We start from the raw sequence: 22781 nt of genomic DNA, 5'->3' as shown, positions 1-22781 counted from the left end.
AGCTCACCACTCTGCGAGGCTGGCCCCAGACCCAGACAGCCTCAGGCATGCCAGGGTTGGCAGGAGCCTTGGGGGCCCTGCAGGCAGAGACCTCGCCCTCCTCCTGAGTCCTCAGCTCCACACGGGCCAGCTCTGTCTAAGGACCAGGCAGTCTGGGGAAGCAGAGGAGCCGTTGTCTTGTTTCAGGGTCTAGCTCCTTCAGAGGGGACACCAGGAAATTAGGTGGCATCCCTTCTCATCCTGAGCTCCCATTTTTTTTAATTTTTTTTTTTTTCTGACTTCTTCATTGTGGCACACTGGCTTCTCTTCCGGAGCATGAGCTTAGTTGCTCCCGAGGCATGTGGGATCTTAGTTCCTCAACCAGGGATCAAACCTGCATTTCCTGCATTGGAAGGGGATTCTTAACCACTGGACCACTAGGGAAGTTCCTCTGAGTTCCTGCTTTAGAAACCATTCTGTTCTGGGTGTGTCAATGTCTGGACATAAAGCTGAACCAACAGAGCGGGGCTCCAAGGGGTTTTCTCCTCCAGTCTTCCCTCTTTCCAGAAATGGCATGCCAGACTCCATCTTCCCTGTGCTGGTAGCTTACTCAGGGAAATGGGGGTGGAGGTGGGAGCTAGATGGAAAGCCCCTGACTCGGGAACTCCCTGTTACCACTTCTGAGAATCCCAAGAGGCTGGTAGGTGAGGCGAAGAGGTCGTGTTGTGTCTAGCACCAGGGGGTAGGGGAGGGGGTGGGGACTGGTTTCCGGGCTGAATCAGGTGGTGAGCTGTGCAGCAGGTGGACGGCCCAGTGCTGTCCCTCGGGGCCTGGGGTGGAGGTTCCCTGCCCTCTGACAGGGCTTTCCTGTCTGGCAAACCGTTAATTCTGCTGCGTCTGGACACGCGTGCATTTGTGTATGTTGGTGGGGGGGAGGAGATAGGCCTCAGCCAGGGCCCTCCCCCGCCCCCAGCCTCCCTGACACTCTCAGCAAGCCCAGCTCAAGGATGGGGAAGAGGACCCAGAGCAATGGGAGTGAGAGAGGGAGCCGGGAAAGCATTCGTCTCGGGGGCCGGGATCTGAACCGGCCACATCTGTCCCCTTTCCATCTAGACCATCTGATTTCCATTCTTCCCACCCATTTCTTGCCTCTGGAATGTTCCACCTCCCCTGCTTTTCTTACGAAAGCCAGCTGTCCACAGAGACTCCCAAGATGCCTTAGCTTCTGCTTCTTCCCCGAAGCCTTCCCAGCCTCCTCCAGGCCACCCTGGGCTATCTCTCCTTTGAAGTGGCTCCCTTGTAGGACCCACATAACCACACACTCAGCACCGGATTATTCACATGCGTTTGCATTGTTTTCCCCTACAGGCTTGTACATCGTTTAGAGGCAGGGACTGTTTGGGTGTAAACTTTCCGCCTGTGTCCTGTGATACTGCCGCACGTGGGTGGGACTCGGGCCGGACAGCCAAGTACCTTAAAGTTAACATCGCCTTCCGAGAATTCAATTAGGAAGAAACTCAGTTTAGGAGAGGATATTAGCCCTCTGTAGAAATTACCTAGGAGACTGTCTGTCTGTGAATATCCCAAATCCAATTAAGGAGACCTGGGTGAAACCTCAGAGGAGCAGATAAAGTTGTGATTGCATTTAAGCGAGGTAACTGCATTGTCTTCTGCCCGAAGGAAGATGCCAAGACAAGGGGGAAGTTCCTTCTCATATAAAGGCAGGTCCAAGGAGACCCAGCTTGGTGCCAGGTCTCCAGGCCGTGCAGGAGAATTGGTGTCACATTGCACAAACTGCTTCCCTGGTGGCTCAGACAGTAAAGAATCTGCCTGCAGCGCGGGTTTGATCCCTGGGTCAGGAAGATCCCCTGGAGAAGGGAATGGCAACCCACTCCAAAGTTGCTGCCTGGAGAATCCCATAGACAGAGAAGCCTGGTGGGCTACAGTCCATGGGGTGGGAAAGAGTCGGACACGACTGAGGAACTAACACTTTCACTTTTCACTTTCCCACAACTGCAGTGGCCAGGACCCAGGACGGGTGTGTCCAGAGGTGGCAAGGGTGCCCCAGACTGTCATCTAGCTATTAAGCTCATCTGGCACCCCGGCTTTCTTTTGCTTCCACGCTAAAGCCACATGCTGAGGTTCCCAGGAGAGATATCCCATTCCCAGACATTTTTGCACTTGCTGTTTGCACTGGTTACTTACAGGCTGCTGCTGCTAGGTCGCTTCAGTCGTGTCCAACTCTGTGCGACCCCAGAGACGGCAGCCCACCAGGCTCCCCGTCCCTGGGATTCTCAAGGCAAGAACATTGGAGTGGGTTGCCAGTTCCTTCTCCAATGCATGAAAGTGGAAAGTGAAAGTGAAGTCACTCAGTCGAGTCCGACTCTTAGCGACCCCATGGACTGCAGCCTACCAGGCTCCTCCGACCATGAGATTTTCCAGGCAAGAGTACTGGAGTGGGGTGCCATTGCCTCCCGCTGCATAGTGGCCTGAGTTATGGGTGCAAGGGGTGTTTTGTCTCTAAAAGGATCGAGAGAAGACCCATGATCCCAAGGGGTGGGTGACAGAAGGAGGGAATGGGTGGCCTTGGATCCAACATGTCTACATGCCAGGCACTGTCTGAGTGCGTTTACATCCTTCATCTTTTTTTATTTTTAAAAATTGTTTATTAATATATTATATTGGAGCATAGCTATTTAACAATGTTGTGTCAGTCTCAAGCGTACAGGAAAGTGATTCAGTTATACATGTATCTCTTCTTTTTCAAATTTGTTTCCCATTTAGGTTATTACAGACTATTCAGCAGCATTCCCTGTGCTATACAGTAGGTCCTTGTTGGTCATCTATTTTATTTATTTATTTTTATACGTTCTTCATCTTGCTTGCTCATCCGAGAGCCCTCGTGCTGTTGTACCACACCCATTTTACAGATGAGGGACGGCGGTTCAGAGAGGTGAAGGAGCCTCTGCAGAGGTCACCTGCTTAGCCAGTGGTGCAGCTGGGGTTCAATGGGGATCTCCTCACCTGGACTCCTGTTCTTTTAGGAGAGGGAGGAAGAAGCCAGGGGGGAAGGCACATGTGACTGTGTGTTAGGAGAGGGGCCTGTTGGGAGGAGAGGTGGACGGCACATCAGGGCACTCCTGGAGGGCTCTGCTGCTCGCCCACGCCCAGCATCTGCCTTTGGGTCGGGGGACAGACTTGGCCACTGTGATCCTGTGCTAAGGATTAAGTGGTAGGAAATGAGCTTCAGGGAAATTCCAGGCTTGATTCTCTAATGAGGCAAAAGTTGGCATGATGCCCTTCCCAGGAACACCCTGACAGCAAGTTCCCCACACCCGTGTGCTTTGCTAGAGAGCAGGCATACACCTCACCTAAACAAACTGGCACAGATGCCCGGTGGGCCCGGCCACAGGCACAAACCCACACGTGGGGCGTGACACTCACTGCTTCTCAACATCTGGGCACAGATTCTCCTAACAAACCCCAATCCAGCTTCCGTCTCCCCCAGTGGACCACTTCCAGCTGATGCTCAGACATCCCAGCCTCCTTCCCTTCCTCTCCCGCTGCCTCCCCCAGGCCTCTGATGGAGGAGACCAATAGCGCAGGGTCTCCCTAAGCGTGAACGTGCGTGTTCTCAAGTCTATGCAGCCTTGCTCCTGCTGTCTGGTGTTCTCTGGTCTCTATTCTCTTCTCCTGGGATCACACAGGAGCCAGCGGCTGGCCTGGGGCCAGCTCCCAGCACTTTCCCTGGGGGCGATGATGCTCAGAATGCTTTCCCGGGAACCACCCGCCAGTCCACCTCTCCGGGGAGATGTTTTACTTTCTGTCTCCCTTTCCACTAACTTCCCACATGACACCATCGCAACCCTCCAAGAGATACCTTTGCCCCAGAGTACAGCGTCTTCTCAGCTGTAAAAGGCTTTTTCTGGAAGAGAACCACGGAGACACAGGAGCTGAGAAGGAAACTGGGGAGCATGGTTCCCCCTGCCTGAGCCCTGCAGGGCCGGCCTGGAAAGGAGACAGTGCCTGGAGCCCTCATGCCTAGGGTTGCATAGGCCCTTCCCTGGGTTCTAGATCAGCTCCCACAGATAAGTGACCCGGGGAGTTCCAGCTGCCCTGGGCTTGGGCCTAGGAGCCTCCCACGTGGTCTGTGGGGTGTCGGTGGTGGGGGCCAGCTGCAGGAACAGTACAGCCCTGGGCCAGGTCTGCAGGTCCCAGGCAGGGAGAGCCAGAACCAGGCTCCCCCATGGTCCGCCCTCTGCTCCCATGTTTCCATGGTTCTCCTGCCAGGAAAAGTCTATCTGCTGACAAGAAGCTGTACTTTGGGTGGGAATGGAGTCGTGCAGGAAGTTGGTGGAAATGGAGAGAAAGAAAAAAAGCCTCACCCAGGAAAGATGGACTGGGATGTTTTGCAGTTACACGGAAAAAAAGAGAAATGAGTTGTTTTTTTCTTTCCCTTTCCTGAGAACAAAGATGATAAAGAGAACAATGAGCAGGCCTGAATATTCCTAGTTCCTTTTTTTTTTTTTTTTTACTTTGTACTTAGTGGCTCAGACGGGAAAGAATCTGCCTGCAATGCAGGAGACCCAGGTTCAATTCCTGAGTCAGGAAGGGGCCCTGGAGAAGGAAATGGCAACCCACTCCAGTACTCTTGCTGGGAGAATCCCATGAACAGAGCAACCTGGCAGGCTACAGTCCATGCTGCTCCTAACTCAGCATATCTATAACTAAGTTTGCTTTTCTGCCCCCTAACTCTGCAGGAGCTACACTTTGCACCTATTTTCCTTTGACTCTATGCCTAATGCATCCTGCATCTGGTGTTTACCCTTACAACACCCTTCCTCTTGTAGTTACGTAACAGAAAGAAGGCCACAGAGCCATGGAACTGCTGGACTCAATTACTGGGTTACTGACATCGGCCTGTGACTGTTTTTTGACAAGATCCAAACACCTTTGGTCCTCTTCACTGATCCGCAACTGCAAGCCCTCATCTTATATAAGCCCCTAGACTCCTCCCCTAAAGGACGTTCCTGTAGCTCAAACGTGTAAAGAATCTGCCTGCAATTCAGGAGACCAGGGTTCAATCGCTGGTTCGGGAAGATCCCCTGGAGAAGGGAATGACAAGCCACTCCAGTGTTCTTGCCTGGAGAATCACGTGGACAGAGGAGCCTGTCAGGCTACAGTCTGTGGAGTTGGAAAGAGTCGGGCCAGGACTGAGCGACTAACACACACAGAGAGACTCCTCATGGAATGTGGGCACAGTTCTTGAGGCACATGAGCCTTCTGGGTTCCCCTCTCTGCTGGCTGAGAGTTAAAACCACCTTTCTATTTCCTCCAAAGCCCGTCTCCATATTTTTCATTTGGCTTCAGTGGGCAGAGAAAGCCAAGATTTTGGCCAGAAATAGATGTGTCTCCCAGGAAGGCGCCGTGTGCCTCGCCTCGCCAGGGAGTGGTAGAGAGTTGGCCCCAAGCCAGCCGTGGCTGGCATTGACCTCTGCCCAGCTCCTCGTGACCCCATTTACATAATGTAACCTCACCATCCCCATCTTTAAATCAAGGGTGATAATAAAATGTACCTGCTGGGCTTTATTAATACAGGTAAATGCAGAGCGGATGGAGAGAGAACTGCCTCTCAGAGTAAATGTCCACACATAACCTTCATTCATTTCTGCATTCATTCATTCATTCCGAGTCTACTGCCTCTCACACACTATTCTACAGGCATAGGATGTATTAGAGCACAAAACAGGCAAAATGCTCCGTCATGGGGCTTGCGTTGTACCTGGGGTAGAAACTGGGGAAGGAGACAAAACAATAAACCATAAGCAGGATAAATAATCCTATGAAACAGTGTGTTGGGAGGTCAAAGTGCTCTGAAACAAAGAAAAAGTACAGAGGAGTGAGATTACCATCTTTTTTCCCCAGAGTTTGGATCATTTCACTGTTACTCACGCTTCCTCCTAAGGAAAAGGGATAAATTCTTTTTGCCTCCGGGCCTGCCCCAGCAACATTTCCAGCTCCTCCCCTTGTTCGATCCAACCATGTGAGTGATAGGGATGAGGTTTTAGCATAAATTCACTCATTTGGTCTTTTCACTCACCGGTATTTACAGAACACCTGATTATGGAATGTTCCGTGTGAATCAGAAGTTCTTGACCTGAAGGGTTTTGCAGGTGAGGATGTGTGTGAATAATCGAGGTGAGAAAGTGGTCAGGGCAGCCAGAGATGGGGGGGAAGCAGGCACTGGAGGGGAGAAGCGAGCGGTCTGAATGCAGCCACCCTGCGCGTGGACCTCCGGCCTCCACGCTGGGTTTCGGGGCCTGATCGCTGGCTCCTTGCTTTGGCTCTTTTCTTCCAATGAGCCTGTCCCTAACGTAGGGTTCAAGGCAGAGAAAATAGATGCTGCTCTTTTTGAAGGGGAAGAGACATTTTCTGAGTTGACCCGGAAGCAAAAGCAAGACCCCAGAGCCCTGCTCCCCCGACCTCAGTAATGAAGAGTGATGCTGTGACCATCTGTCCAGCTGTGTGCCTGGCCTGTGACACGGCCCCACTTCCCCACCCTGCAGAGTCTGTGGCCTGACCACTCGCAGACAGGCCCACAGCCATGAGCAGAGGCCACGGGCCTGCTGCCTCTGGGGCGGTGACTTCTCCAGTGCAGAGGAGAGATCCAGGTTTGAGGGAGGAGGCTTGGCTGCATGGCTGGAGACTGAGGCCACATGTTTCTGACCACAGGCAGACAATCCGCCTTGGGGCTTTGGAGCTAGAACAAGCCATTTTCCCAACACTCAGCGCTCACATGGACCCGCAGGCTCTCCCGCGCCCGGCCCCCTCAGCTGCTGAGTCACCCTCCCCAGGGTTCACAGAGGCGCCGGTCCAGAGCCAGGCTGAGTCATTAGATGATGAATTGCAGAATTCTTATTCAGGCTGTCACCGCAGCAGTGGTGGGCCCTCATCCCCACCTCTTGCTTCCCAACTGGGCCACTTAGAGCATTCTCTTAGCACTTGTCGTAAGAGACAAGTGGGGGAAGGGGTGCTCTGGCAACGAGCACAAGACCGGGCACTGCCAAGCTTCCCTTTCTGTGTCTAGATTCTGGACCTGGATGGGTCCTGGCCTGTTAGCTCAGGGAAGAACCTGGGATCTCGTTTCGTTTAGCTCTCTCATCAATGAACGAGGAAACGACATGGGCTTAGGATTCAGAGCTGCTCGAAAGGGAAGCTTTGGGGTCAGAAACAAAATCTGCTTCTAATGAGCAAACCTCCCAGGTCTAGGGTTCCGCGTCTCTAACACAGTGCTGGTAGTGACCACTTCCATTTTGGCAGTCGATGGATGTGAAGCGCAGGGAGGCAACACTCGCCAACTGCTGTTTGATCCCTGCATTTGATGGGGAGGACAGAGGTTGAGTGAATTACAAGTAAGGACCGGAGATTTTCCTTCTTCCTGCTCAGGACTCAGAGAGGAGGGTCAGGGACTCCTGGAGGGACTTTGGAGAGCAGGTCAGAGGGGGTAGGTTTGGCCAGTAGGTGGATATTCCTAGAGCCTGGATACCTCCCAGCCCGGCAGGGGCCAACGCGGTATCACAGACACAGCAGGTCAGGTGGAGCCCGCAAACCAGAAAACAAGCAGAGACCAGTGATGGGCACAGCCACCCTGACCTGTGCCCTCTACTCACCTCCTTTACACACAACTTCGGGGGTCCTGCTGGGCCAGATCACCTGCTGGCTCCCTCCCATGAAACGTGAGCTTGGAAGATGCAGACCTCTGCCCAGAGGGCCCCTCTGTCCTACAGAGGCAGGAGTGGCCTGGGACGAGGATGGGGGAAACCCAGATGATGACAGGGCCGATCACCCTGAGCCTGGATTGTCTCCAAGGACTCCGGGTAGCATCTTCGCAGTTATAGCAGGAGGGTCATACTATCTGATTCCCTTCCCTACCTGGGTGTTGATCATTCCCCACACGCATGAACCATCTGAGAAAAGGTTCACATTTTTCAAAGGAATTTATTAAGAAACGGGGAGGGGGGGGGAATATAAAGTACACAATCAAAGGAATCAAAGAGTTTACAACATAGCTTCTTCAGGCCAGTGGCAACTAAGAAATATTTACTGAGCCGACACCAAGGGTACAGAGGCCCCAATTCCATTTTCAATCCCATCTCTCTTGGCTGCTAACCCAATCAGCTCGAAACTTCCTCCGAAGAGAAGTCAGATTGCCTTCCCAAACCTCCCCAAACTACTTCCCAATTGCCTTTACAGCCCTTCTCTGCCTGGTCCCAGATTCCTCACCTAGGCTTTGGATGAGGTCAGCCAGACCCTGCTGAGCCTTCTCCACTCTTCCAGTCACTCTAAATCTATTTCTGTTCCCATCTGGATTCATGTAATTGAACTATATTCATGAAGCAGTTGGGCTGGCTTGATCTGCTGCCTTTGGTCAAGTTACCTATTTTTCTAAGCCTACATCTGAACCTGATCCTTCTGTGGGGAACAACTTCTTGAGCAGTGTCTCTCACAGCTCCCTGCCCCAGTTAGTCCAAGGCTACTTTCTCCCCCAGACAGAACTCTGCACCTGAGTCCAACCTCCCACTTAACTTCCAGGTGGCTTTAGTTCTCAGCTAACCCTCCTGGGTGGTGGTGTAGTTGCTAAGTTGTGTCTTAGCGACTTGAGGCCTCATGGACTGTAGCCCACCAGGCCCCTCTGTCCATGGGATTCCCTGGGCAAGAATACTGGAGTGGGTTGCCGTTGCCTTCTCCAGGGGAATCTTCCTGACCCAGGAAGTGAACTCTTCACCGCTGAGCCACCAGGGAAGCTTGGGAGAGATGATCAAAATACCTTGATATTGGTATGCACTTACCACATCCTGCCCAGCTCAGGTCACCAACCTCATCAACCTCCTTGGAAGTTTTCTGACTTCTCTTTTGGACATCGGCCCCACTGGAATATTATCTCTGTAGATTATTCTATGAATGGCTTTACAGATACAGTAACAATAAGACTAAGGCAAAAGGAGAGCGAGTCCCTCCCAAATTGTTATCTTCTCTTACAAAAAAAAAAAAAAACAACTGGGCTACTCTTGCCATTTCTTCTACGTGTTAGTATACAGGTTAGTATAGCCTGATTCTCAGCTGGCTTTTAGGAGCAGAACTGAGCCTTAGCAAGATGGTCATCGGTCCCTTCTGCACCTACGGTCACTGTTGAGTCTTAGCAAATGGCTTCTTCAAATAAACGCTGGAAAGCAGAACTGAAGAGTCTCCTCCCACAGAGAAGCAGGTAACAGCTCTTCCCAGACATTCTCGAGCCTCCCTCACAATACATGCATACCACATCCCCTTTCAGGCTTACCCTGACAGAAAAGCATTAACTTAGTACTATGAACACAAGTTGGTTAAAATTTTTCCTAAGACCTCCAGTTTGAGCTTTGAGGGTGTACAAAATTCTCCATGCCTCTCAGCCAGTCCTCACGCTAACCCTGTGAGGTGGGCATAGTGGATATTATGATGGATATTTTACTGATGTAGAAACAGGTCCACAGAGGTTAGGGAGCTCAACCAGTATCACACAGCTGTTTAGTTGGAAGGTGAAACTGAAAGTCACTCAGTCGTGTCCGACTCTGCAACTCCATGAACTATACAGGCCATGGAATTCTCCAGGCTAGAATCCTGGAGTGGGTAGCCTTTCCTTCTCCAGGGGATCTTCCCAACCCAGGGATTGAACCCAGGTCTCCCACATTGCAGGTGGATTCTTTACCAGCTGAGCCACCAGGGAAGCCAGCACTCAACCCAGATCTCCGCTGCCTCACTCATTTCCTCTTTTAGGCACAAAAGTACGAACGACGTTCTCTACTCCCCTTTTCTCTACCTAAATGGCATCCTCCTTTTGTACACAATCTGGGAAGTCCCAAACAGGAAAAGGAATGATGGATCAAGTTCACTGTCACTGTCCAATGCGGGGGGTGTGATGGGGGGGTGTGTCATATCTTTCATGAGTTCCTGATTTCTCAACATCTGTAGTTGAAGCAAGAACTCTTTGTCCCGGTGCTGGGTGGTGCTTTCGGCACCAGGATTTGTTAGGATTCCCAGGTCACAGTTGGGAAGCTGGGGATTTTCCTTTCAAAATGATGCTCAGTGCTATACTTCCCATCCATCTCACATTTCCCCAGGGTTGTGTGCTTTCCCAGCTCGACCGAGCCCTGCAGCGGTAAAGCGCAGTACTTCTGCCAATTGTCCCACGCCCGACTTCCCAGGACTCTCGTAGTGTCCCCTGCAACTGCTTCATCTTTAAAACATCTGTGGGAGTCTCTTCCTGTATCCAGGTGGTATTTCCCCTCTGAAGTTCTCTATTCCCACCTCCTGGCTGGAGCCATCCCGGCTCTCTGCACACGGTTCCCATGCAGCTCTGCAAAACTGTTGTTCTAACCTGAAGGTATTTATCCCTTAGAGGCCAGAACGCCCCAGGATACATAAGCAGGACACCCCGATTTCATCTCTTTTGTGACTCAGAGCTGAGTCACGCTCCTGGAGGCTTACGATAGACTGAGTCCACAGTGCCCCCTACTGGAGATTTCCCACAAGCCAAGGTTTTGGACACCTTGGTGGGTCCCATTGTTTACTAGACACCAATTCCCTCCACAGATGTTTACTGAGCACCTACTAGGAGCCGTCACTGTGCTGACTCTGTAGAGAGGGCTCCAAAGAAGACAGACACAGTCTCCCCACTCGTGCAACTCATCCTATACCACCTGGTTCCGTAGAACCACAACTCCGTTTCCAGTTGGTCTGAATAAGTTGGTGAACTCAATAAGACTGTCTCTTGCCTCTGGATGCTCTGCAATGACAGATCATCCATGGGGACTGCCTGACCACTGCAATCCTTCCCAGGGCACATTCCATGGTCAGCCACCAAACAGGCCCCTGATCTGCTCTTTCCTCCCTGCTGGGTCCAGACCCACTGGGATTTTCCCCTTTGCTCCTGCTCTACCCCTACCCCCGCCAGAACAGTCTCATTTATTCTGACATTCATTTGCAAATCCAGGAGTTATTCTTGAATATCATTTATAGAGGTGTATTTTTCTGCAGTAAACAGTTAAGCATATATGTTATTTAATGGACAATAGTAACTGAAGTAAAAATGTGCATATATAAATAACAGCAGGAAATAACTCAAAAAGAACCCAACCTCCCCTGTCACTATTTACACATTTTGAACCTGTTTACACTCAGTAAACTATTCAGACATGCTTTTACCTTGTTGCTATAATGATGTGATCAGAAATCCAAAAGTTTTTTTTTTGCTTATGATTGCATCACAGTCACGATCGTCCAAATAGTTCTCATAGTTGTCATACGTGAAGGCAGTAACTCACTGTCCTGCTAGACCACAATCCACTTGGCTATTCCTTCCAGAGCTGAGCTGTTTCCTGTCAATGACTATAATATACAGCGTGGTCACAAATACCTATCTGCAATTCCTTTTTCTTTTTCAGTTCTTTTCCCAGAATGTATTCCCCAATGTGAAGTAACTTCATCTTACAACCATTTCTTTGACTCCTGTCAAGTCCTGCCAAACCGATCTCCAGGAAGCAGCATTTATCATGCATGCCAGGAGCCTATTTCCCCATGATATAGCTTCAAAAATATTTTTTTGATGAATGCAAATGATTGATTTTATTTTTCATTTTATGTGTTTTGGCCTGTGTAGATTCCCTTCTGGGGACCCAACTTATTTGGTCCTTTGACCAAGTAGATCTCTTTAAGTCACTGTATACGCTCGAGACTCAGCTCTCAGATCAACGCTTTGTAATTTCCTCCCCTCATCGATTTCTCCTTTAATCTTCATTATTATTTGCTGTGCACACATCTTAAAATTTTATATAATTGAATCCATCCACTCGACATTGATTATTTCCCCCTTCACTTCATGAAACAAATCAACGACCTCCCTGGAAAAAGATTTTCTTTTTCGCCACCTAACGTCCTGTACTTTCCATCTGGACTTATCCAAAATCTCTCTGGTACCCATGACCACTCACAGTCCATGATCCTTACATTACGATTCCCTTTGGTCATCTCTCAACAGCCCCTGGCTAGCCATGGCCGCCTCAGTTCCACCACTGCCACGGCCCATGCAAAGGGCCTGTGGTTACAGCTCACTTCTGACACGAACCCTCCATGCAATTTCCACTCCTCCGCCCATGTCAGCCCCACTACTGACTTCTCAGGTCTTCCAACTGGTTTGGCCCCTGAGTTCCACACCTGGCCTCTAGGATTAGGTGTGTTCCCCACCCATAATAGCAATACAGACAAATGCCTTTAACACCTTAGTTCAGCCAGACTTTCTCAAAAGGAGTTGTGCTGGGAAACTAAGAAGGGGCTAAAAATAAACTCCAGGAAGTATTAAGACATCAAAACAGAAGAGACTTTATATTCTACAGAGGTCTGACCTCAGGCTGGCTTGGAGGTGAGAGGTGAGGGAAGTTGGAAGGAAAGCCCCAGGTAAGCCCTGCGTTTTAGACTCCAGCCCTACCAGCTCCGTTTTCTAACAGCACATTCTCTTCACGGGCTTTAAGGTAAACATCCATTGCCCTGGGGTAGTGTCTGTACTTGGTCCCCCGCAAAGCCCACCCCGTTCTTCACTGGGGAATGCCACTATTGGAGGAGCCTCAATTTGCCAGCTGTGGCTGAAGGCAATGAATGACCTCAGCCCTTCCATCTCTGCGGTGAAAGGTGCCATTGACTGCCGGGTTCAAAATCTCAGGCCCCTGCTAACCTAGCCTGTCCCCTTCCAGCTGGAGAAGAACGGGTTCTCAGCTCTCTTCCGCAAAGTACATACTCGACATAACCTGAGCCCTTCTTGGCTCCAAGGACAATCTCTACCCACCTCCCCAAGCCTCTCCCTGGGGCACCCCATCAGGAATGGTTTCGAAGAAGAACGCAAATCAGAACTAGTTTACATATGTTGGAAACCTAGACTCTATGGTAGCGGCAGTGGCAGTCACCACGCCCCCCCTCCCCCAATTCAAAAGCAAGAGGCGTTAATGCCCAGCACCTCTCCAACCCCTCCTCCTCTGCTTCTGAGAATTATGGTCATGCCAACCCTGCTTGGTCCCTATCCCTGCACCTGCAGAGGGGTTTGGCACTTCAAATTGTGAAAAGCTGTCAACCCCTGCCCTCTGAGAAAATGCCCTTGGCTGCCACATCTCCTGGGCGGCCCTGCCTGCCTTCTCCCCCCCTCATTTCCTCCCCCCCACCACCCAGTCCCATCCCCAGTCCAAGCCCTTTAACTGTCAAGAGGGCGGACCCGAAAGACGTGGATGGTGCCGTTACTGAGGGACACGACCAGGTACCTGCCGTCCACCATGGTGGTCACCCGGGGCTTTTCCAGGCCGTGATAGGCCGTCAGGAAGTCGCCAAGCAGCGAGCCCTTCGGATCGAGGATCACCACCTTGTTGACCTCTCGAAGGGTCAGAAAGATGTAGCCTTTCTTATCCACGGACACGGAGCCCGGCTGGCAGCCATGAAGGCCAGGTCCTCGGTACTCCCCAACCACCTGACCCAGCCCATCACAGACCACCAAGCTATTCTGCTGCCAATCGGACCCTACAAAGTGGCCCTGGGGGCTGGTGGTCAGGAACACAAGTGCCCGCAGGCCCCGGTTGGCCTTGCCCCCGGGGATGAACCGTGTGGCCAAGCTACCTTCCATGTTGTACACCTCCACGTGGCCGGACACGCTGACCGCCACCCGGTCCCCGCTCGGCATGGCGGCCACAGCGTGGCTGGCCTGGCAGAGGCTCAGCGCCCGGCGCCACTGCACCTCGCCGTTGTGGTTGATGAGATAGAGCCGCGCGGCTGCTGAGAAGGCCACAGTGTCCTGCAGGGCAGCCACGCTGCATGGGGAGCAGCCCTCGGGCACGGGCACGGCGCCCCTGTAGTCGCCATTGAGAGAGAAGCGCTTTAGGGCCCTGTTCTGCTCATCCGCCACCAGGATCTCCCGGGAGCCAAAGGGACAGAGCCCAGTGATCCGGGGGGCGCGCTTGTCCCCGGGCATCCGGGTGGGGAAGCTGCAGAAAAAGATGGGCCTGGGGAGGAGGCCAGAGCCCTCTAGGTTTGGCCCGGGGGCGGGGCTGGGCTCCCGGGAGACGGACTTGAGCCTGCCTTTGAACTTCCTCTTCTTGTTGGATCTGCTGCCCACCCGGGCCTGGGTTCCTCCATCTTCCTGGGGTGTCTGGGCTCTGCCCTCTTTCGGGGTCTTGGCTCCATCTTCCTGGGGAGTCTCAGCTCTCTCCGCCTTGAGGGGCTGGGCTTCGTCCTCTTGGGGTGTCTGCGCTCTGTCCTGATTTGGGGTCTGAACTCCATCACTGCTCTGGGGCTGGGTTGCATCACCTCCCTGGCTTCGGGTTCCATCCTTCCCGCTGTCCTTCTGCGGCTGCTGCTCCTCAAAGGAAAGCCTCAGCAGGTGGCAGTTCTTGTCCAGGAGCCCGGGATACAGTTCCAGCTGGGGCAGCTGGCAGGGAGCGGGCCCAGGCACCCAGGGACAGCTCTGCAGCTGCCGGAGCCGCTGGGCGATTGCCCCCTCCAGCGAGAGGATCTCAGCCTCACGCCCCAGGCTAAGCACCCGACGGGCAAAGGCGGCCGCCTCCCTGGCCACTTGCTCCTGGCCCTCCAGCTCCCCCAGGCGCTCCCGAGCACCCTCCTCGGCAGCCTCCACGTGGGCCCGCAGCTGACCGAGCACCTCCTGCTTCTGGGCCAGGAGGGCCCTGAGGACCCGCTCGGACGCCTCCTCCACCTGCGTGACCACCTTGGCCGCCTGCTCCCGCAGCCGGGCCAAGGCTTCCTTTTCGGCCAGCCGGGTGGCCTCCAGCTTGGCCAGGTTGTTGTCCACGCCGGCCAGCAGCTCCTCGAGGCCGGGCCTCCGGGCACGCACAGCCTCAGCCAGGGGCAGGCAGGGGTGGTCCAGGTGGGGGTCCAGGCGACACTCTCGGCACAGCAGCTGGGAGCACGGCTGGCACAGGAAGCGCAGGGCCTCCCCTGGGTGCTGGGGACACTGGGCCGCCTGGCGCTCCCGGGCCTCCTCGTCGTACCACCCCGCCCTGTAGCCCACCAGGTCCACCACCCTATGGCTGTGGGTCTGTCGGGTGCACCGGTGTCCATCGGCACAGGCCTGGCACAGGTCGTCGGCGCAGTCCAGGCAGCGGGCGGTGGCTGGCCCCCCGGCACTGGCGCCCCCCATCAGGGGGCACAGGGCACAGGCCGGCTTCCCTGCCCGCAGGTCGCCACCGGCCCGGGCCTTCACCAAATCCAGGAGTCCGTTGACAAAGAAGTTGGTCTTGAAGGCGGCCACGCCTGCAGGCGGCACGGGCACAGACTCGCGGCACTCAGGGCATCGGAGGCGGCTGCCCTCAGCCAGCTGTGCTAGGCAGTCCTGGCAGTAGGTGTGCAGGCAGGGCAGCGTTTTGGGCACCCGCAGTTGCTCCAGGCAGATTTTACAGGCCAGGAAGTCGCTGCTCAAGGCCTCCAGGAGGGATGGTGAGGAGCCCTGGGAAACCATTCTGCAAGCAAGAGGTCGAGGGCAGAGGTTGAGGGCACTCCTGAAGTGGCCGTCCTCTGCCCTCCCACCTCTGCCCCACACTCAAGTCCCACCAGGTCTGGGATCTCACCTGAATGGCTGGGAATTTTCTTGTCGTCTCTGGAGCTAAAGAACCACCTCCCTTCTCCGTACAGACATTCAGAAATGTGAAAAGTAAAGGCTGCCTTCGCGCAAGTCAGGCCCTGCGAGATCCGAAGAAACCAAGAAGCCGGGCCTTAGAGAGCCCATGGGGTAATGATGGGTGTCCCTGCCCACCTGCCCCGCCGTTGACAAGCCTTGTGGCACATGGGGTGAGAGTCTGGTGTGAACAGACCCTGGGGACCCTGCTGGGTGTGAGCTGCCCGGGCGGGGGTGGGGCAGGGAGGACACAGCGGAGGGTCCAGTGGGGCAGAGTCCCCTTGACTCCTGGCAGGTGGGGCGGAACAACGGGCTTCAATTGCCAGGGCCCCAAGTCCCAGGGCCGGGTACACCTGCCTCCCGGACCGCCCCCCCCCCCCACCCCGCCGCAGCAGCATCACAGGAACTGGGGGCCCCCCAACTTCCTGCCCCGACGGCCCGCAATGGGCTCTGGAAAAGTCAGAGGAGCTGCTGAGGGGAAGGGGCTGCCAGGCTCTTTCCGTCCAGCTTCTCGGACTCCGGGTCCGAGCCCCGGCTCCCCCAGCCCTTTTCTTTCCGCCCGTGTTGCTGCTGGAGGCCTCCTCCTTTCCGAGGAGCCTCTGGAGGGTCGGAGTCACGTGAGGCTCCGTCTGTGAATGCCCCCAGCATCCGGCACAGTGGCCAGTGAAATACTTGATAAAGAAACTTGGGGCGTTTCCCCCAAACTTCCAGAAAGTAGGGGCTGGGTCGGGAGAAGGGGTGGCGGGCAGGGCTAAGAGAGTGGGAAGGGGGTCTTCCCAGGGAGACCTCAGCTCTCTGGCCCCGGAGAGAGGAGCCTCCCCTCTGCTCCCGCCCTCTGGGTCTCTGTTCCCCTCCCCTCCCTTCCTCTTCCTCCGGCCGTCTCCCTTCCCCCACCCCCTCCAGTCCACCTCTCCCTCCAGCCGCCCCCCAAGCCCCCTCCTTACCTAGCTTGGGCTCCAAGACCCAGAGCTGGGGGATTCCCCGACCAACCCCTCGGAGGCCCTGATGCGGCTGTTGCCGGGCTCCTGAAAGAGAAACAAAACTGAAACTAATTGTACTTCTGCAACTTCCGTCCCAGGCCCGGGACACGGACTAGAACGGCCGCAGGCCCCGCCCTCTTCCCTCCCCAGCCTGGACCTCTTCCTCGCAGGGGGGGCCTTCCCCCATCGGCGGGGCACAGTCCCCGCCCGCAGGCTCCCGGGCTTCGTGCGGGCTGGGTCAGCTTTCGCGACTGGAGTCTGCGAGGTCGGCCTGTCCGTTTGAGCCTGGGGATTTGCTCAGCCTGCTAAGTGTGTCTGTCGCAAGGGCAGGGCAGCTGCCTAAGGATGTATCCTCTGAGGGAAGAAATGAGAGATCTTAGGTGATTTTCGGAGACGCAGGGTAACCAGAGCCCCGGCCTCGGGCCAGGCTTCCAGGGCTGCCGCATATTTGCAAATCCAGCCCTAGGTGAGGCCCTTCTACCACAATTCTCTGCTGAGATTCGGGAGGGGGTCCTGGAGGAGGTGTCCCTTGAGATGAGTCACAAGAGTGCAAAGGGGTCGGGGATCGCCAGAGAAGAACGCAGGGAAGGGGATTCCAGGAATTGGGAACAGCGAGGTGGGCCCAGACGAATGAGATACCACCTACACTGCTGGGGGTCCCAAGTAATTCAGGATGGTTTGTGCTAGAAATTACGGTTGCCAGGGGAAAGGATGGGGGAAGAGATAGGGAGATTGAGCACCAGCGTGTATACACTGCCATGTTTAAAATGGACAGCCAACAAGGTCCTACTGTATAGCATAGGGAACTCAATGGTATGTGGCAGCCTGGATTGGAGGGAAGTTTAGGAGAGATTAGATACATGTATACCCGCTCCAGTGTTCTTGCCTGGAGAATCTCAGGGACGGGGGAGCCTGGTGGGCTGCCGTCTATGGGGTCGCACAGAGTCGGACACGACTGGGCAACTTCATTTTCACTTTTCACTTTCATGCATTGGAGAAGGAAATGGCAACCCACTCCAGTGTTCTTGCCTGGAGAATCCCAGGGATGGGGAAGTCTGGTGGGCTGCCGTCTATGGGGTCGCACAGAGTCGGACACGACTGAAGTGACTTAGCAGCAGCAGCAGCATACCCGCTCCAGTGTTCTTGCCTGGAGAATCCCAGGGATGGGGGAGCCTGGTGGGCTGCCGTCTATGGGGTCACACAGAGTCAGACATGACTGAAGCGACTTAGCAGCAGCAGCAGCAGATACATGCATATGGCTTCCCAGGTGGAGCAGTGGTAAAGAATCCACCTGCCAATGCTGGAGATGCAGGTTCTATCTTCCAGGGACGATCACCTGGAGTGGGAAATAGCAACCCTCTCCAGTACTCTTGCTTGGAGAATTCCACGGACGGAGGAGCCTGGCAGGCCACAGTCCGTGGGGTCACAAAGAATCGGACATGACTGAGCACACACGCACAGATACGTATATATTTATGGCTGAGGCCCTTTGCAGTCCACCTGAAGTTATCACAACATTGCTAATCGGCTTATACCCCAATACAAAATTTAAAAAGTTAAAAAATAAAAAAGGAACGATGTGTGGGGAAGGGACGTGTCAGTAGTAGCAGATGATGTCACCAAGGAAGCAGCGGCTGGATCACAGAGAGTCTTATGGTCTACATGACAGAGTCTGAGATTTATCCCCAAAGCCAAAAGAAGCCATATTTCCCCCAACACCTTCTGGAAATTATGAAGCACAAAGGAGTTGAAAGAATTGCAACAAACACCCACATGTCTATCCTCTAGTTTCTGCAGTTAACACCTTGCCATAGTTGATTCATCACACAGCTACCCAGGTGGGCATCCGTTTATTCACAGGGACAGGATTTCAGGAAGAAACACAACTGGTGAGAACTCACTCTGGCATCAGCCAAGAGAACAGAGGGGAGCTTGTTTTCCAGGTGGAAAGCAGAGGGGTCTGAGCTGACACAGCTCCACTAGGGGCAGGGTGGGGGGTGGAGGAGGGGAGCCTCAGGTGTGAGCAAGCGGTGCAGGTGATGAGAGAAGGAGAGTAGGAAGTCCTTCGGGTTTTGCAGACCTGGAGGTCAGCACAGAGGGCTCAGCGGGTGATAACCCGGGCTTGTGACTCTTCCGGACTTTTCCAATGAATCTGTGGTTTTAATGAAGTTCGCCCAGCAGAGTCCAAAGTGAGAAGAGCAGGGCTGAGATGGCACTAAGAAAACACGTTCATGGGCAAGTGGGCGAAGGGCCTGGGGCGAGAAGAGGCTGAGGGGTACTTCCAGAGACGTAGGTGGAAATCCAAGAGAGGGAAGGTCCCACAAGCCTTGGCTGCAGGACGCTGCACCTCCAGAAGGGGGAGGCGGTCATCGTGGCTGGATGCTGCAGACTGGATGGTCAGCCATGATGAGCACAGAGAAACGTACTGACCACGTGTGTCCCCAAGTGTGTGTACACACCTGCACATGCATACAGACCCTGTGTGTGCTTGTCTGTGCACAGTCAAGGAAGATTTTCTGGATGGCTGCCTAGTGGCTCAGTGGTAAAGAATCCACCTGCCAATGTAGGAGACGGGGCGGGTTTGATCCCTGGGTCTGGAAGATCCCCCGGAGGAGAGCATGGCAACCCACTCCAGTATTTTTGCCTGGGAAATCCCATGGATAGAGGAGCCTGGTGGGCTACAGTCCATGGGGTTGCAGAAGAGGCAGACATGACTGAGCAGCTAAACAACAGCAACAGCTGCTAGACAGCATGCCATATATATGTGCAATACACAAAGATCAACAAGATAGTTTCCCCACCCGTGGGCAGTTCATAATCCCTGGTGGTCCAGTGGTTAGGATTCTGTGCTTCCACTGCAGGGGGCACGGGTCCGATCTTTGGTTGGGGAACTAAGATACCCCTGGAGTGAGTTGCCATTTCCTTCTCCGGGGGAATCTTCCTGACACAGGGATCAAACCCACATCTCCTTCATTGGCAGGTGAGTTCTTTACCCCTAAGGCACCAAACATAACCTGATTTAATCCTCACAGCAATCTCATAAGGTAGGTAGCACTCTTGCCCCCATTTTACAGATGAGGAAACTGAGGAACAGAATACGTCACCCAAGGTCACACAAGTGCTGTGGCAGCGCAGAGGGAAGTTTGCTTTCTCCTGGAATGGCGGAGGTGGTGGTGGTGGTTGTGTGGGAATCAGGAAGGCTTCGTGAAAGAAGCAGCATTATAATGATTGCCCTTCCCTCACCCCAAACATCGAACAATTGTTTAAAGTGCCTACAGTGTGCAGCAGACCCCAGGAAATTGGTTTCTTCTGCTTGAAATCAGGCATCCAAATCAAGGGATAACTCAGCTTACAACCGAGTGGTTAAGTGTTACCATGGAGACCTGGGGAGAAGGAGGAGTTCCTGCCAGATGCTGGGGGTTCCTCAAGAAGCCTCTGCTGCTGGGTGTTCTGATAAGACGGGAGTGCGGGTGGGTGGAGGGACGTGGCAGGAGATGGGAGCATGCAGGCAGAACAAACTTCACAATTTCTTGTTGAGAATCCTGAAAGACCTTAAGGTATCGGGGAGCCATTATAGACTTTTTATTAGGCAAGTTTGGACTTTTTCTGCAGGCACTTGGGGGTGAGATTAAAAGTAAAGGTTTTTGATCTTAATTTATACAAATATGCATAATTTAAAATAAAATTTAAAAGACTCATATCATCATTATAACAAAATAACTTTTTTCCTATGTGTATTTCCTCTGGTCTCTGTCCATGTAAGTATATTTTACACAACTGTATATATATATTTATACATATCTGACGTAGTTGTGTTTATAGTGTACATATACTTTTTGTCTACTTGTCAATCTAACACACGTGCGTCTCAGGGTTGGGAAATTCTCCTGGAGTATTTTGTTGATTCTCTCCCCTCTGCTTTCTCCGTTTTCCCATCTGGAACTTCCATCATTCAGTGGTTGCATCTCCCAGATGGTCTTCTAATTTTATATCTAATCTTTTTTTTTTTTTTGGTACTACTTTCTGGGAGGTTTCCTCTAACTTAAACATTCAGTCCTTGTGTTTTTTTCAAATCTGCTGCCACGATGCTAACTCACGAGTTCCCTTTATCGTTTACTTCTCTGAGGATGTGAGTGACAGTATTGTTATTCTCGTTGCTGTGGTTGGTGGTGGTGGTGGTGTGTGTGATGTGTGTGTGTGAGAGAATTTTCTTCGTCTTGCACAGTATCTGTTACTTCCAAGTTGTGGTTTCCTTCCCCTCTCTTTCCCTTCCTTCCTCCTCCTTTAGGTGACTAGTGTTTATTGTTTTATAGTTTCTTTCGTTTATTTTTTAAATTGTTTTATATTTTAAAATTAGCTTTCTTTATGTGCAATGAAAATCATCAATTTATATGTAGAGCTCAATGAGTCTTGCCAATGTATACAATTAAATAATTACCAACAAAATCACACTAGGCAACAGTACAATATAAAAATAAGGAAATTGACATTGGCACAATGCTGTGAACTTGACTGCAGACCTTACTCAGAGTTCACCAGTTTTTACGTGTACTCAAGTGTGTGTGCATATGTGGTATATGCGTGTGCTCGGTTGCTCAGTCATGTCCGACTCTTTATGACCTCAAGGCCTGTAGCCTGCCAGGCTCCTCTGTCCATGGAATTTTCCAGGCAAGAATACTGGATTGGGTTGCCATTTCTTATTCCAGGGGATCTTCCCAACCCAGAGATAGAGCCCCCATCTCTTGCATCTCCTGCACTAGCAGGCGAATTCTCTACCACTGCACCACTTGGGTAGCCCCCTGTTACTGGGTATTAGTTCTATGCAATTTTATCACAGGTATAACCACCATGCAACCACAGCAATAATCAAGACACAGAACTGTCACATTAACACACAAAAAACTGCTCCTTCTGTACTGCCCTCTCTTGTGTTAAAAATATTTTTATTGGGACTTCCCTGATGGTCCAGTGGTTAAGAATCCGCCTTCCAATGCAGAGGGCACAAGTTCTATCCCTGGTCAGCGAACTAAGAGCCCACATTTAGTGGGGTAACTAAGCCCAGGGGCTACAACTAGAGAACCCAACTAGAGAAGCCCCTGAATGCTGCAACAAAAGCCCAAAGCAGCCAAAAAATATATGTATAAGGTGTGACTGATAAATTCTTTGAAACATTTCTATTGTATTATTTTAATTCCACTGTTTCTATGTTTCTAGGCTCACTTCTTAGTGATTGCTCTAGGAACTACAATATGCATCTTCAACTTATGAGAAACTATTTCAGATTTATAATGACTTAAATCCAATAAAATATAGCAATGTAGTTCTATTTCTTCCCCTTCTTTATTCTATTTTTGTCAAATCGATTACATCTACGTGTGTTAAAAACGCAGCAATACAGCCCTATAATAATTATTTAAACAACTTTATTTTTAAAAGACAGTAAGGGAAGGAAAGATATAGATCAGTGTTTTGATTTACCATGAGTTTACCATTTCCTGTATTCTTCTTTCCTGCGACTTAAACCTACCATCTAGGGTCCTTCCTTATCAATCTGAAGGACTTCCTTCTGTAAAACAGGTTGGCTAGCAACGACTTCTGTTTGTATTTATCTGAGAATGTCTTTGTTTTTTTATTAAATTTTAAATGAGAAATTTATTTAAACAACATGTTTAACTCAAAGAGAAAACCTTTCCATAAAAGGAGTTTATTACTAAAGACACATTACCATACATGTAACAACTACACACTTTAAAAAGTTACAAAATGGCCCTTGATTTTTATAATGACAAACGAAAAACATTGAAATTCTCCAAACAAGTTATGAGGGTTTTATTATTATTATATTTTGTTGAATAGCAAAAGCTAATAACCTTTTGAAATATGAAGACGTCTCCCCTGGTTTTTACTTTCTGCCAGCTCCCCTCAGTTTTGCAGAGGAAACGGACATGCAGGTCTCACAGGACATTGTTGTTCAGTCGCTAAGTTGGGTCCAACTCTTTGTGACCCCAAGCTTCCCTCTCCTTCACAATCTCTCCGAGTTTCCTCAGATTCATGATTCATTGAGTCAGTGATGCTATCTAACCATCTCATCTCACGGAATACTTAGCAATATTACATCCCAGACGAGT

At 52.0% G+C, this 22781-nt stretch overlaps 1 protein-coding gene across 2 annotated transcripts; it reads right to left on the bottom strand.

Moving 5' to 3' along the window:
* Positions 1-7957: 7957 nt before the first annotated feature.
* TRIM56 (tripartite motif containing 56) lies at positions 7958-16944 on the bottom strand. 2 transcript variants are annotated; one of them, XM_044936415.2, is made up of 4 exons: positions 16811-16944; positions 16618-16698; positions 15627-15738; positions 7958-15518 (listed from the first exon to the last, which is right to left on the bottom strand). In XM_044936415.2, the coding sequence occupies exon 4, from the start codon at positions 15515-15517 to the stop codon at positions 13250-13252; it is 2268 nt and encodes a 755-aa protein (XP_044792350.1). In that variant the 5' UTR covers position 15518; positions 15627-15738; positions 16618-16698; positions 16811-16944; the 3' UTR covers positions 7958-13249. The 2 variants fall into 2 exon arrangements, with proteins under 2 accessions (XP_044792350.1, XP_006047358.1); XM_006047296.4 differs by lacking the exon at positions 16811-16944 and having other exon boundaries at positions 16618-16777.
* Between the last annotated feature and the right edge of the window lie 5837 nt (positions 16945-22781).

Source organism: Bubalus bubalis, chromosome 24, assembly GCF_019923935.1.
Source record: "Bubalus bubalis isolate 160015118507 breed Murrah chromosome 24, NDDB_SH_1, whole genome shotgun sequence".
Lineage (NCBI taxonomy): Eukaryota > Metazoa > Chordata > Mammalia > Artiodactyla > Bovidae > Bubalus > Bubalus bubalis.
This window is presented reverse-complemented; position numbering and strand designations above follow the sequence as displayed.

What these genes read in the sequence shown, in the direction of transcription:
- TRIM56 (XM_044936415.2), bottom strand. Translation starts at nt 15,517, where the DNA reads ATGGTTTCCCAGGGCTCCTCACCATCCCTCCTGGAGGCCTTGAGCAGC.